General features: G+C 29.5%; 1 protein-coding gene across 3 annotated transcripts; it reads right to left on the bottom strand.

The window, feature by feature from the left end:
- Window positions 1–4863: 4863 nt before the first annotated feature.
- On the bottom strand, window positions 4864–8446 carry LOC107929983 (AT-hook motif nuclear-localized protein 15). 3 transcript variants are annotated; one of them, XM_041103767.1, is made up of 4 exons: window positions 6515–8446; window positions 6362–6406; window positions 6200–6281; window positions 4864–5083 (listed from the first exon to the last, which is right to left on the bottom strand). In XM_041103767.1, the coding sequence occupies exon 1, from the start codon at window positions 7516–7518 to the stop codon at window positions 6595–6597; it is 924 nt and encodes a 307-aa protein (XP_040959701.1). In that variant the 5' UTR covers window positions 7519–8446; the 3' UTR covers window positions 4864–5083; window positions 6200–6281; window positions 6362–6406; window positions 6515–6594. The 3 variants fall into 3 exon arrangements, with proteins under 3 accessions (XP_040959701.1, XP_016717028.2, XP_040959700.1); XM_016861539.2 differs by having other exon boundaries at window positions 6362–8446; XM_041103766.1 differs by lacking the exon at window positions 6362–6406.
- Window positions 8447–15580: the final 7134 nt, after the last annotated feature.

Below are 15580 nucleotides of genomic sequence, written 5' to 3'. Positions count from 1 at the left end.
GAAAGTAAATATTCTAATTCATTTTTGGTCTTTTTATTCTGCAAAAATTTTAATTTAGTCCTTGCACTTTAATTTGACTAATATTATTAGTTAATCCAAATTGTTAGCACCATTAATTATTCTCATTAAAGTGTTGACCTAATTTTTTTTCTAAAAAAACTATATGTCAACAAATTATTAAGATTTTTTTTTAATTCAAACAACTTCACCTAATGAACTTATGCTTTAAAGTATTTTTTTTAAATCACATCAGCACGTTAATTAAAATAGTTAATTATGTGAACAATTTAGACTAACTAATAACACTATAATAATAAGAGGATCAAATTATGCCAAATTAAATAAAGGAATTACATAGCAAATTGTTTCATAATAAAGGATCAAAGCTAAATTCAACCATTTACTTTTGCACAACAAAATAAAGGATCGCAGGGTCACCTCAACACGAGATGCGTATGACATTAACATACTTAATGTTTTCTAAATTTTGACCCATACCCGACCCGAAATATGTGTCTCAAAATTTTCCCAAACCGTCTATATTTGTGAATGATTAACCTAATTCTATTTTAAGTCCACCCATACTTTTAAAAGAATTACACAAAAATCATTTTTTAATTAATTACTTAATAACGTAATACGTGTTTTCTTTTACAAAAATTTTAAACATACACAACCTCACAAGCCTTTTAATGTGTACATGATGGAATTATATATTATTAAAGATTTAATTTTATATGATATAAACTATATATTATATAAAAACCCTAATATTTTTATCTAAATTCTTTCAAATTTTGAGTTGCATTTCAAGTTTAAGTTGTTATCATACCTGCTCTTTTCGATACAATGTCTAGAACTACTCATAACTTCTCCCAACCCTTAAATAGGAGGATAATGCGCTTTATTACACTTGAACTTATGCACTAGCAACAACACCAATATCAATTGAGCTAAGACTCAATCTCGTTACTCAACACTCCCATCCCCTGGTAGAATGCAATAATTAAATGAAAAGTGTTACTAGTAATAGCGTCGCTGAAATTTTCACTTAAAAAATGTGTTGCAATAACAGAAGAACAAATTGAAATTTGAATGAAAGAATTTGAGTTGCAGAATTATTCTTTTCCGAAATTCTGTATTGATTTTGAAATTTTCCATTTTTAACTGTCATCTCAAAGTGAAGGGAATTGCATTTTCCTTTCTTTTTCTCAATGGAAATAGTGGAAACTGATAACCCATAAATTTTTGTTTTCCTTTTCTAAGACAAAAAAAAAAAGGAAGAAATGTTTGGATACTTCGAAAACGATCTCCTCGGCTATTGTCTTAGTGATGTTTATCTTTACATCTTTTTATTTTTAATTTATTATAAAATATCATTTCAAATCTGATAACACCTTTTTAAAAAAACAGACACAATAATTTAGAGAAAGAATTCGGGTTGAAATATTAGAGATAATATTATTAGGGTGGACAACCTAAACTTTGAAAATATTAACCTTCAAAACTATAGAACGAACACAAAAGATACTTTAATTTAAAAAATAAAATTGATGACTCATGCACGTAATTGATGTATCTTTCACTAAATACCACCTAAAGATTTTGACATATTTCCAAATTGGGTAGGGATTATGACAGCATGAAATTTTCTTTTAGATATGGAATTATGAATTATCTCCCACTTTCTTTCCCCTCCACTAGTTATATTCCTTTGCCTCACCCAACACAAATTCACTCAGCTTGTCAAAATCTTACCCAAATATAACATATGCATGAACCCTAATTTCACTTTTACTTTCTCTGTTTCCTACTCGATTAACGAGACCAAACGAGTCACGCAACTCATGAACAAATTTGGATAATCAAATTATGTATAACATTAATGATATAGAAGGTGTCTACATTCTTTACCTGGAAAAACAATAGCAAAGGCCATTTCAAGAGGAAAATGGTTAGCTTTATGTCCTATCTTTAAATCAAATCAAACCCCAAAAATAAAAGATGAACATTGTTAATCACCTGTCAATTTGCTGAACTATGCAACTTGGAAAGTGCAGCTCCCATTTTCTTTCATAGTGGCTAAGAATGTTTGAAACTAATACTAATGTAACATTGCATGTTAAAATACATGTAGTAGACCTTTCCCAAGAATGTACATGCAAGTGTTTTCATCAATTTTGCTTGGCAACAATGATAATTGAATTGGACTGCCAGTCAGATATATTAGACTGAAAATCAGATGAGTTATCGATCCAAAAAGTGACTTTGAACAAGTAAAATTATGAATCGATATGAACCGTTATAAATTGATTTTTTTAAAAAATTTAATATTTTTTAATTAAATTAGTTGGATCAATCGGACCAATGAACCAATGACCTAACTGGTTCAACCACCGATCCTATTTAAAAAACATTGCTTGACAACCCAAGGAGTTCAAGAAAAAGAAGAAAAAAAAGAAGTTTTTTTTAGTTTAAAAACACTGGTTCAACCACCGATCCTATTTAATATTTTCTAGTTTTTTATATTTGTTATATTGTTTATATCATTTAAATCTTAAATATTTTAAAAAATATGTCAAGATCTTTGTTCAAAATTTTAATAAATAATTATTAATTATTAAATAAAAATAACTATATTTTAAAAATAAAATAATATGAAAGAGTAACAGCAACTAACTGTACACATCAAATCATATCCACATCATGTTTAAACTTTCCTTTTAATCACACAACTTCCAAGTTACTTTCATTTTGGTCACCAAAAAAAATTAACATAAATAAAATTGTATTTCATTAAGGATAATTTGAAAGCATAAAATAAATTTTAAAATTTTAAAAAGAGATTGAATTAATTAATTTCGATATTATAGTAACAAATCGGTTGACATTATTAAGAGATAAAAAAATACAACAATTTATTTAATTAATTTTGATGTTTTGAAATTTAAAATTTCAATATTAAAAAATAAAAATTTAGAATTTCTGAAAAGAGGATAAACAAATATAATTCGACAAATTTTTAATGCATAGACCTAGAAGTTCGATAACCAAAATGAAAGTGTAAACATGATTTGGCGCGTACAATCAGCCTCTATTAAGGATTAATGCCTAGGTGACTAAAATGAGAACATCCTAAAAGTTAAGTGATAAAATGAAAAAAAAATTAAGTAATCAAATTAAAAACGTCCTAAAAATTAGGTAACCAACTATATAATTCACCCTATATTTTATAACATCATTAGTTTATCTAAATTGATAACACTACTAATTATTTTCGTTTTTTCTAAATTGATAACTATTAATTATTTTCGTTAAACTGATGACAATTTTTTTTTTTTGGTTTTAAGTAAAGAGTACCTCAAAAGACTTTCTTTATCATAAAAATTTACATCAACACTCTAATGATCGCAATTAACAGTGTTATCAATTTATAGTCGAAAGACTAATTATTTTATATTAAATACATCATTTATGAAAGAACTAAAGTTCTAATCAAACTTCAAATGATAAGTGGAAAATTCAACAAAAAAGAAGAGCATTAACAATTAATGGTAAGTAAATTATTAATCCCACACAAGTCTAAGTAATTAGTGCTTCAATTAAAAACCTAAGTAAAAATTCAAAAGATTGCTATCACCTATACTGATAATGAAATTAAAAAATTCCAAGTACGTTTAAGTAATTCGCATTGATGGTTACTAGTGCAAAAGGACGTGGGTTCGGATACGTTGAAATGCATTATTCTCCCATTTAAAGATTGAAAAATAACTACAGATAATTCTAGCCATTGTATCAAAAAAAAACAGATACGATTTTTTGTTTTTAAAATTTTAATAATATTTTAATGCGTTAATTAGACCAAAGTGAGTAAAGTTTTGTATCGCTATTGAATATATTCAATTTTTTTTTCTAAATTTCTCCATAATCTTTTCATACACATAGAAATCATACTCTCATAAAGATTTGAGAGAGAAAAACCTACTACAAACATAAAGATTATAAAGAATTCAACACCGATAATAAACAAACACTAAACCGAACCCGAAACAAACCTATTTATGTGTTCCTAAGTGTATTATTTCCAAGGGCGAAGTCAAAATTTTTTTTAAAAAAAATCAAAGATGAATCATAAATTTATGAAGGGTTAAAATACAAATTTACCATTATACTAGTAATTTCTTAATCTACTCCTTTTATCTACCCCTTAATTATCTCAATAACCGGATGATCTATCAAACTCTTTCTCGTATCCTTACAAAACCCATCTCTCATACAAAAAATCCTACAAACTTACATCTCTCTCATAATTTTAAAAGCTAAAACCTTCTATATTTATAAAGTTTTGTTGATACTCTGGATCAACGGATGTGAAGATCCAGGGGAGAGAACTCTGGTCCTGCTGTAGAGAATAAGAAGATCCCCTTTAGGATGTTTGGTTCCTTTTATTATATTGGGTCGGACCAGAGTCGGGTTGTTTTTATTATAACCATATAACAAGCTTATTACTTAATCACCAAAAGTTATTATTTCTTAATTGTCAATTAGAATTGGTCAAATATACAACATGGATGACAATTAATGGAGCATAACATTCCTTGCATGATCAACAACTATGTTCTTCAAGATAAAGGCACAAAATCATAGAAAAGACAACATATCCAAATAAAAGTACATTTGTCTAGTGTTCTTACCAACAATCTTGCATTAGTTTGGTGGATTAGGATTGACTTTAAAAAAAAAACATGATACAAGTTTTGTTGACATCAAAGTTTTCTTACACAAGTTATTAAGAAATAGGTGTAAAACCAGTTATCTACTCTCTTTTTTGATGCAATGTTGCATTTATTTTTCAATAACTACTGCCACAAAAATTTAACTTATCCTTTGTATTATGTCACCAACCATTGACTAAAGACTATCAAAATACAAGATTCAGACAAACCACTAAACCTAGTTCAAACCAATACAGCTTTTGTCATCAAATGTCATACTAACCAGTGCCGATTAGGTCCCCGTTGGGCGGCGGTACGACACATACGACTCTCCACCGCGGTTGGTCAAAGATGACTAATTGTAGTATCTGCATTGAAGGAAAACTATTTAAGTTTCGTGTTACATAAATTTTGAAATATGTCATAAATTTATCATGTTGTATAGCGCATCTTCAATTACTAGCAAACAAAATGACAAAAGATCACACAATAGATAAGTTCAAACTTGCATTGCAAATTAGTCAATCAACTCTTAAGACAGAGACAACAGCAACCTCATAACTTTATAGATGCAAGAGAAAGAACCCAGTTGTTTCGAACTGGTCAAATTTTATTGGCGGCTGTTTGACAAGTGGTAAAATGTATTAATGCAGCACACGAAATCAATTATTGACCATTTTGTATATATATGTGTGTGTATATATAATATGAATCCAATTCAGTAGTCCAAAATGCTACAAATCTGGCAATTGACTAGCAAAACAAGTAGCACATCGGTGTCAAACATACGTTCATATCCAAATTCGAGTAACATATATTGTGTTAGAAGATAGTAGTACCATTGCTTCTTTTGTTACTAAATATTGTTTTTCAGCCGTATTCGCACTCGACATCTATATTCGACACCCAGAATCCAAAACTACCGAAAATGAACATAAGTTTTGATATATAAAAGTGGTAATTTGACAAGCTCCAAGTGGAATGACAAAATATGGCAAATAATGCACACCCCCTATAGACCAACAGTTTAGAAGTACTTGATTTGGACATATATATATGTATATATATTCCCTACTCAATTTGCAGAAAAGAACACATCAATGAATCATTAAGATGTTATAAAAACTTTCAAGTACAGAAATTCTGAAACTACTCATTTTGGGGAGATTCAGATGAATCAACCCCCCAAGTTTTAGCCTTTGGTCCCCCACCACATGCACTATCCCCTCACTCACAACTAATTATAGTGAAAACTTTGTTCCGACCCTTTCATTTTATTCAAATATTCCTACTTGGAGATACTTGAATTCGAGTGATATAAAGTGAGTTTTTGGGTCAAAATCTTTGCCAAACATGACTAGATATTCATCTCAAACACATTGAAAAACTCCCTCATTCAAACTTCTTATACATCATCAACATCTATTCAGAAAAAAATCATGAAATATTGAAGAAATAATGAAGATGAGTTTCAACAAGCATACCACGAATATAGAATGATATATGAATATCATACATCCTTGCAATTCTTCAACTCAATTCTTCAATCTTTTTCTCTTTTTTTTCCTACATCATCAAAATTCAATCCATTTTCTACCAAAAAAATTCATAAAATTGTGTTAAAAATATAAAAAAAAATCACTAACCAAAAACAATTTGTTCAATAGGGGGAGAAACTTCATTTTGTTTGCCTAATTCATCAAAAAGAGATACATTGCTACACCCCAAAACAAAGTTTAACTAAGTTCTACAAAAGATAAGAAACTATATAAACATATATATATATAAAAAAGCCCTACCTTTTGTCACTAATCTTACATGGAAAAAAAAAATGAACCCCATAACAATTTTTTGCACCAAAAACCAGGCTGCTTTCGGGTTAATAAGACGGGGGCGGCCGCGGTGGAGGTCCCCAAAACAGATCTTGTGGCATTTGTCCATTATGCATCAAATTAGGAGGCAAATTATACATAGGCATTGAACCCCCTTGGTGGTGTTGATCTTGAGATTGAGACCCTGAATTCCCATCACCACCGTCATTACTACTATTGTTATTATTCTGCTCGCTGCCACCACCGCCTTCTCCGCTAGTTTCTTCCTCGATAGGCAACTTCTCGTAAACCGCATTGGTGAATGTCGCCGCGATGACCATCACCGGCCCCGACGCTTCCAAAACCCCGACGACACTCCCTCCGACCACTTGCCCTTGCCCGCCGGCTAAATACACCGTGATCCCCGTCGCACCCGGTGGTGACGGTGTAGGCAAAAACACACCGGATAAAGACAAAATCTCGAATCTTCCATGTAAAGTAATCACACCACTAGGAGCAGCTGGTTGGCGGAGGGTAACATTGATGACAACACCACTGCCGCTTAAAACCGAAACACCACAGTGGCGGCGCTGAGCAAAATTAGCAATACACTCAGCAATATCACTGCCGCTAGCGATTTCAAGGACATGGCTGCGAAGTGAATTAGGGCTTTCTTTTGTAATAACAACAGGTGGTTTAGGCTTGTTTTTTGAACCAGGTGGTCTACCCCTAGGACGACGAGAACCTGAACTTGAACCAGGTTCAATGGTTTCAACACCTTGGGTTTGGTCATCTGGTTCAACATTATCTCTACTATCTTCATTATTATCTTCTTGTTGATGATGATGATCTTCATTTGAAGGACGAATATTAGCTCTAAAAACAGCCATTTGATGATCTTCAGATGGGTTTCTAAGATGAAGAGATGGGGTTGAAGAAGGTATTGAACCAATACCACCTCTCATTGCTACATTACCAGCCCACCAAGCCATGTTTTTTTCAAGCCAAAAACAACAAAGAAGATGCAAAAAAAAGCAATAAAATTCAAAATCGATATGGGATTTGCTTTGTTACCTTTCCTGGTTTGTTTGATAGATCTCTCCAATGACAAAGAAACCCCCGAAATCTAGTTCATATACAAACAAAAGGTCCCCCAAAACCTTATCTATTATTACAAAACCAGACATTCAAGACATGGGTTCCCCTTGTTTTTGCATGAAAAAACCAAAAACAAACAAAAAAAACCCTAACCAGTAACCTCACAAATCAGATCCAAAAACCCCTCTTTTCAAAAAAAAAAATCAAAAGCCCAAGCTTAAACTATAAGAACAAGTTGGGTAATTTTTTTTCCTTTTTCTAGTACGTTTCAACATAAGAAAAGGATCAAATCAAAAAAAAAAAGAACAATAAGATCTTTCAGCTAAGTACGGTGAAGAAAAAAACACACACACGCGGAGACACACAGAGACTCGCTTGATTTCAGGAAGGTGAAAAAGGTGGTGGTAGGGGTCCTCTCGTTGTTGTTGTTGTTGCTTCCTTCGTGTGGCAGAGCTGACCCTGGTTGTGAAAGTGTACGTTTTTTGAAAGCTAAATATCACCCAACTTCTTTTTCACACTGGGTATTTGTGGTACGATTATACCATTATTGTCGAAAACCCCTTGGTTTTTTTCTATGAAATAATGGTGTTTATGGCGGTTTTGCAGAGGCTGGTTTTCTTTTACTGTTCTTGGTTTTTTGAAAAAGATTGAAATGGTGATCTCTTTTTTCTATATTTTAACAAGTTGGTGTATGGGGTATGCATTTATAATCTACAGCTAAAAACTTGTTAAACCCATTATCAATAAATGGTAACTGTTCATCCTTTGATGTCTTATCAAGTGGTGATTGATTTTGATTGGGGAAGGTGGTATTTAATATTGATGAGTGTCTACATTGTGGAAATGGACAACTTTCAAATAAGCTTATGGGCATTTTATAAGCAAGGTGTTTTCCTTCTTAACATTGATTTAAAAAAAAATTATGATTTGGCCATCCGCTTTAACATTGATTCAGGTGTTTTTCATGTTCGTTTTAATGTTCATAAAGACTAATCAATTCGAGATTAGTGACTACCCTTTACAGTAATATTCTTTTTAAATTTTGAACATAAATTTTCTTGTTGGGAATACAATATGTAACTCTTTCTGGATTTCCTTTAACATTTACAAATCAGAAAAGGACATTATCATTGTTTGGGTTTGAACCTTGAATCTTAAGATGTTCATTGTTAGGTTATTGGGTTTAACATTGATTTTAAGTAATTTTTATGTTCGTTTTACGGTTCATAAAAATTAATTATATCGAAGTTAGTACCTACCCTTTGCAAAAAATATTCTCTCTAGGATTAGAACATGAATCTAATTCTTGAGAATGTAATGCCCAACCCTTTCTGAATTTCTTTTTTTTTATATTACAAATTCGAAATCAGCGCTATCATTGTTCGAGTTTGAACCATAAATCTTAAAACATTGACAAGGAGTGTCAAACCCTTGTTCATTTATATAGTAAACTTAAGGTATTAAAAATTTTAAAATTTTATATTCGAATCTCATCGTATGTAAATTTAGAGATTAATTATATTCATACAAATAACATTCTAAAAAAAAATTACTACATTTATGTTAGATTTGAAGAAATGAGTTAATCGACATATTTCAATTTTATCAAAATTTTTAAAATTTGAAAAGTAAATTAAAAAAAATCAAAATTTACATGGAATTCCAAAAGAAAATTCACAAGCACTTGTTTCGAAATTCTAGTTGGTTTTTCAAAGTTACGTAAATTTGTCTTCATTTGACTCACATATCTAAGGGTAAAACAAAAAACTTTACCACACATTATATTAACTTTAATATATATTTATATATATATATTTGTATATCATTAAAATAATATTATACTTTTTATAAATTTAACGTCTTGAGTGTAACATGACGGCTAAAGGTGTTCATGGCCTCAGGTGTAACCTGAGTTTTAATCGCGTTAGTTGTTTGTACTTTACCTTAATATTGTAAAAATCAATAACTTAATTTTTCTTTCAAAAATATTTATTTAAATAAAATAATTATTTTAAAATAATATATTTTAAGATACTTTAATCTTGAAAACCTAGAAAATATTTTGCCTTTCAAAACCTAGTTAAAATAAATGAAGTGGAGAATTTAACTCCGATAATTAATATTATTTATAGATATAAAAACCATGTGCTAGCTATTTAGAATGTTGCCACGTGATTGGGGATTGGTTGTCACGAATGATTGGACGTGTTGATAAATTGGGTTGGACTAAATCTGCATTTAAGTTCTTCTAGCATTATGTATTTTCTTTCCCTTGTCAAATTTTTAAATATAAATAATTTAATATATATTTTCAATATTTAAAGCAACATTATAATATAAATTTAAAATCGAATCGGATTAAACTGGACTCAAGCTTTGAGCACCAATCGAAAGCTCATTTTCTCATTCTCTTTAACAGTTTAGTTTCTCTCTCTTTTTTTTCACAAAACTGCTTTAAATGTCAAGAATCTGCGAATCAAAATGCAAACAACTTTCTACATCGATATTTGCAATTAACTATCAGATCGATTTGGATCTAAGTTATGTTCTTCTACTCATCGTTGAGTGCTAATCCACCATGCTGATCGTTTAGTCGTTGTTTGGAGTTCGTTAACCAGGCTTTAAAAAAAACATTAACAGTCAAAAGACTTAAATAAAAACATTTGGATAGTTCAATGATCATTTTGTAACTTTTTAAAGTTGAATAACCACAGTTTAGTGACCTCGAGTGTAATTTACTTTGAATATTATAACATAAATAATATTGAGCTTAGATCAAATTGCCATTTCTATTACTACATTTAAGTGTTTTATTGAATTGGAGTGCCCTCAATTTAGTCGCAACTTAGTAATGCATTTCTCAAAAGCCCCTCATCTATTATTATTGAATTTAAACGTTTTACTAAGTTAATGTCACTATCAACCAAATCAAATAAATTTATTAATTAAAAGCTCCTCATTTTTACTAAGCAATAGATATTACCTTGAGAGTAATTTCATCTTTTCATATAAAAATCAGAAAAATATTTACACATAATGAGATTTAAACTCAAAATATTATATAGATTCTGATTATATTTGTTCTTTTTGACACAATACTTAAAAATATTCATAATTCCTCCTTAATCTATAAATAGAAAGATAATATATTTAAACACATTTAAACCTACAATTTCTTATATTAACAACAATATTTATGCCAATTGAACTGATTCCCTGTTTACGCAAAAAAAATTATAATGTGATACGAATTTGTAAGTTATTGACAATATGAAGTGAGGTAGCGTAGAAGAGTTAAGAGGTGGTGGTGGGGTGGTGGGGTGGTGGGAAGACGTCAATGTCTTCAAGTCCCGACAAAAGTATATAATGCCAACACAAAGGAACCGACGTGGGTCGAGCGATAACTAATTAATGGTCTAATTCTAGATTTAGTCCCTCTGTTATGTTAAATTTCAGATTTAGTCCTTATACTATGTTAAATTTTATATTTAATATTTTACTTTAATTCGATCCATTTGCTTTCGTAATGTTACTAGTAAGCCTAAATTGATAACACGATTGTTATCATTGAAGTAATGGATGAAATTTTGATTTAATTTTTTTAAAAATTCGACTGAAATGTAAATGTATTATTAGTTAAATATAGCTGAGTAGATTTTTATATGACTTTGATTGTATGATTGAAATACAGCAAAGACAATGACAATTAAAGATATCGTTAATTTGGATCTACTAATAATATTATAAAATAAAAAATTAAAATTTAAAAATATTAAAAAAATTAATAAATTAAATAAATAAATAAATTATAGTAACATAATCATTTATTTTATAATAAAAAATTCGGTGGATTTAAAATTTGATTTTTACGGATTTGAATATCCAAAAAATATTGAAATTTTTGAAATTAGGTTTTTTTTTTACTTCTGATTTTGATATCCTACAAATAAAAATATTTACTCAAACAACTTTCCTCTTGAAATTACTCACAAATTTTAAAAATTTCCAATATATTTACCCAAATAAATAAATTTATTTTTAAAATTTTAAAAATCTTAATACAAATAAAATACTCTTTATAAATTCCTCACCCAAACACACCTTAATGTTTTCAACTCTTAAATAGAATGATAAATGTATTCAAACTCATGTACTTTTACACTGATAATAATACTGATGCTAATCGAGTTAAAGATTCAATCAACACATTCTAAAAATTAAATCTTAAAATTTAAAATAGTAATTAGATTAAAATCATAATTAAACCAAAAATTAAATGAACAACAAAAAAAACATAAACCAATATTGAATAAAAAATTGATATGAATTAATTGAATCCAAAAATTAAATTTAATCAAATTGATGAAACAAATCGAATCTTACTATTCAATTATGGACCTGATTTTTGAAAAATTAACAGAGATAAACCTAGCCACTAGCCAAGCATAGGCATGAAAGGGCAGCACCCACACCGCCACACGAACCCATATTTTCTTCACTTTTAACAGTGGGGGTTTTATTACAGTCAGACACTGTTTTTTGGCAGACTGACTGACTGCCCATTATCGGTGCACATCTATTCATTGTTTTGTCTTTGTTCCCATCTTTGAATCTTTTCTTTTGTTTCTCTTTTTGGGGGTTTACCAAAGCAGTTTTTTTTTTTAAATAAATAAATGTTGGGTCTACTCATAGTTTCTACATGTTTCTATGCATGGAGACTGTCGCTACACGATTCAAATCGAATCTAGCATCGTTGCTTCATAACTTTCTTCTGCCTCATCAATTTAATCGGTTCATGATTCCAATTCTATTTTATTTACATTTTAAATAATTTGATTTTGAGTTTTGTTGAAAGATTGTTTGAAATCGATGGATGTTTTGATGAGTTGGATATTATTTTTGGTAATATAATTATTCACGAGTTATATGGATTGAATTTTGAATTGATTTATGTAAATATTATTATCAATGTATGGGGATGTGAATTCGAGTGTGTCAAAATATATTATCTTCTCATTTATTTATTGTCGAGGGACTATGAGTAATTTTAGGCATTATGTCAGAAAGAGCAGATATAATAATAACAACCTATAATGACTTCAAATTACAATCCATCTCAATGAGATATTCTCAGTCTGTTAAACTCATTGTTTCAAATATTAGAATCTAATAATATTGACCCTTTCAAGGATTTATCGATTCTAAGCGGACGACATTTTAAAGATTTGTCTCGAAAGAAATAACTTCCCCTAAATGAGTTTAAAATAAATATGGTAATTAAATAAATCAAGTTGATTTTAATTTGAGTTAATTTAGATCGAATTAAATGTTAAAAATTTGTTTCATTTTAGATTGGGTGAATTTTTAGTTTAAATTATTCCCATTGCGAGGTTTGAGTTTTATAAGTTGTGTCGAATTGAGTTCTAGTTATATTGGATTTGATCATTGCATGTTATTTATTCAAATCATTTAGGTTGAATTCATTTTAAGTTAAAAGACAACTTAAGTTTAAGATTCCAAATTATATTTGATATTTCTTATCTCTTTTAAATATATATTTCAAATAAAATTTATTGGATTGGTAATTTAAGTATTGTCGACTAAGTCTTAATTCGATTTGTATGAATATTGTTGGTAATGTAAGAGGAAGTGAGTTCGAGTGCGCTGAACCGCATTATCTTCCTATTTATGAGTTGTGAGAGGCTATATTCAAAAAGAACAGATATGATCAGAACCTATAATGAGATTGATCAAAAAACATTATTCACAAGTATTCTATATGTATTGTAAAATAAGACTTCAAATTCTATCAAGTTCAAATGTTTATATTTTTTATAAGTAGTCATACGTCACGTATAATCCATCTCGATGACATATTCTCAATCTGTTAAACCCATCGTTTCAAATATTAGAATTGAATAATACTGGCCCTTGTCTCGAAAGAATTAACTTCCTTTAAACACATTTAAAATAAATATGTTAATTAAATAAATCAAGTTGATTTTAGTTTGAGTTAAATTATCGAATTAAATTTTAAAAATTCTTTTCATTTTAGATTGGGTCAGTTTTTAATTTAAATCATTCTGTTTCAAGGTTTGAGTTTTATAAGTTATGTCAAATTGAGTTCTAATTATTTTGAATTTGATCATTTTATATTATTTGTGCGAGTCATTTAGGCTCAAATTTTTTTTAAGTTCGGATAAATTGGAATGAAATCCAATTATTAGGGTTCTTCTACAAGTTGCAATTAATGCTTTTTGCTTAGATTCGTTAAAGTTAATTTTTTGACTCAATTTTCAATTCCCAACTCTCAAACATTTAATATTTGAGATAATATGCAGATTGAATATTAACTCGATTAATATGGATATTGTTGTTGTAGAGGAGGATGTGTGATACGACCCGCCCCCGGGAACGGCTATTGTTTCAGCCTACGAGCGAGGCTCGTCATTTTTACAAGCTGGACGTAGCTCAATTTTATTTTTATGGAGCTTCATTTAGCTCATTTCCAGCTCCTTCAAGTTTAATGAGCTCGAACCAGCTCAATTTCAGCTGTACAGCAAAGAGCTGTTGTTTGGGGAATTTCCAAGTGGCCATTCGGCCAAAATTATCCTTAAATCGTTTTTGTTAATTCAGCTAAATACCACATTAATCTTAGTTTTTCCTATTTATGTAGGTTGGCCGAATGTGGGGGTTCATTTAGCAAGGTGAGCCGAATGTGGAGATTCATTTAGCTTGGTGCATGCACAATAGATTCAATGAACCTGGAGATACATGCATCAAATTGGTGAGCTGAATTTGGCATTCCTAGGTGACTATTCGGTCAAGAGAGCTAATGTTTCCAACTCCAAAGCTGTCAATTAATCCTTTCACATTTGCACTTAAACCAAATCCATATCCAACTTTGCACGGACTTACTTTACTTCTTGAAACTCAATTATATTCTATATTCTTCTCGACTATTCTACTTCTTCGTTTACGATCGGGAACTAAACGACTCGAGTTCAATTACTAAACCAATGTCGTATCAATGTGGGTTCGAGTGTACTGAAGCGTATTATCCTCATATTTAAGGGTTGAAGAGGGACTATGGATAGTTCTAGGACTTGTGTATTTTTTGAATATTTGAGATAATATTACTTTAAAATTTTTTAAATTAATAAATTACATGAAAATTAATTGTTTATTTGAATCGACATACAATTAAAAAATATTTTTTTATCATAAATAAACCACTAGTAATATTCGACTTAACAATTTTATTAAGCTTTTTTATTTTTAATATAATTAAAATATTTTTATATTATTAAATTACTTTACTATCTTAAATATATATTATTAATATTAAGCTCAATTATTTAGTCGAGTTCGAATTTAAATACTTACAAACTTTATTAAACTCAAATTCGATCTTAAACACAAAAATTATTAAATAAAAATAATAAAACTTGAACTCAAACTTAAAAATAAATATTTGACCAAGTTCAAGAAAAATATCAAGCTCCGAATTTTGATTTAAACTCGAACTTTTTAATATTTAAGCTTAGTTGGACTCGGTTACACCCTAATGTACATGCAAACTCCAGTTTGTTGAAAAACATATGGGCCAATATATCTATCAGACCGGCTCAGCTATAGACAGTTTGTACCCCCTATATCAGGCCGGGTCAGCCCACGATCAACCCAACCGAAACTCGAAACGGATCACGCGTAAAATCATAACAGAAAACAAATGTTAAAATATACTTATAGTCCCTGTACTTTTCACAAATTAATAATTTTGTCTCTGTTCTTATATTTTCAAGAATTTAGTCCTTCAACTTTCCAAATTTCGAAATTCTGGCCCAACTGTTGATACTGCCAAATTTTTTTTGTTAAATTCATATTAATTACAACATATTTTTTTAATTACATGGCTATCAAGTGAATAGTTTTTTATTTCAAAATATCACAATA

Source organism: Gossypium hirsutum, chromosome D10 (genome assembly GCF_007990345.1).
Source record: "Gossypium hirsutum isolate 1008001.06 chromosome D10, Gossypium_hirsutum_v2.1, whole genome shotgun sequence".
NCBI lineage: Eukaryota > Viridiplantae > Streptophyta > Magnoliopsida > Malvales > Malvaceae > Gossypium > Gossypium hirsutum.
This window is presented reverse-complemented; position numbering and strand designations above follow the sequence as displayed.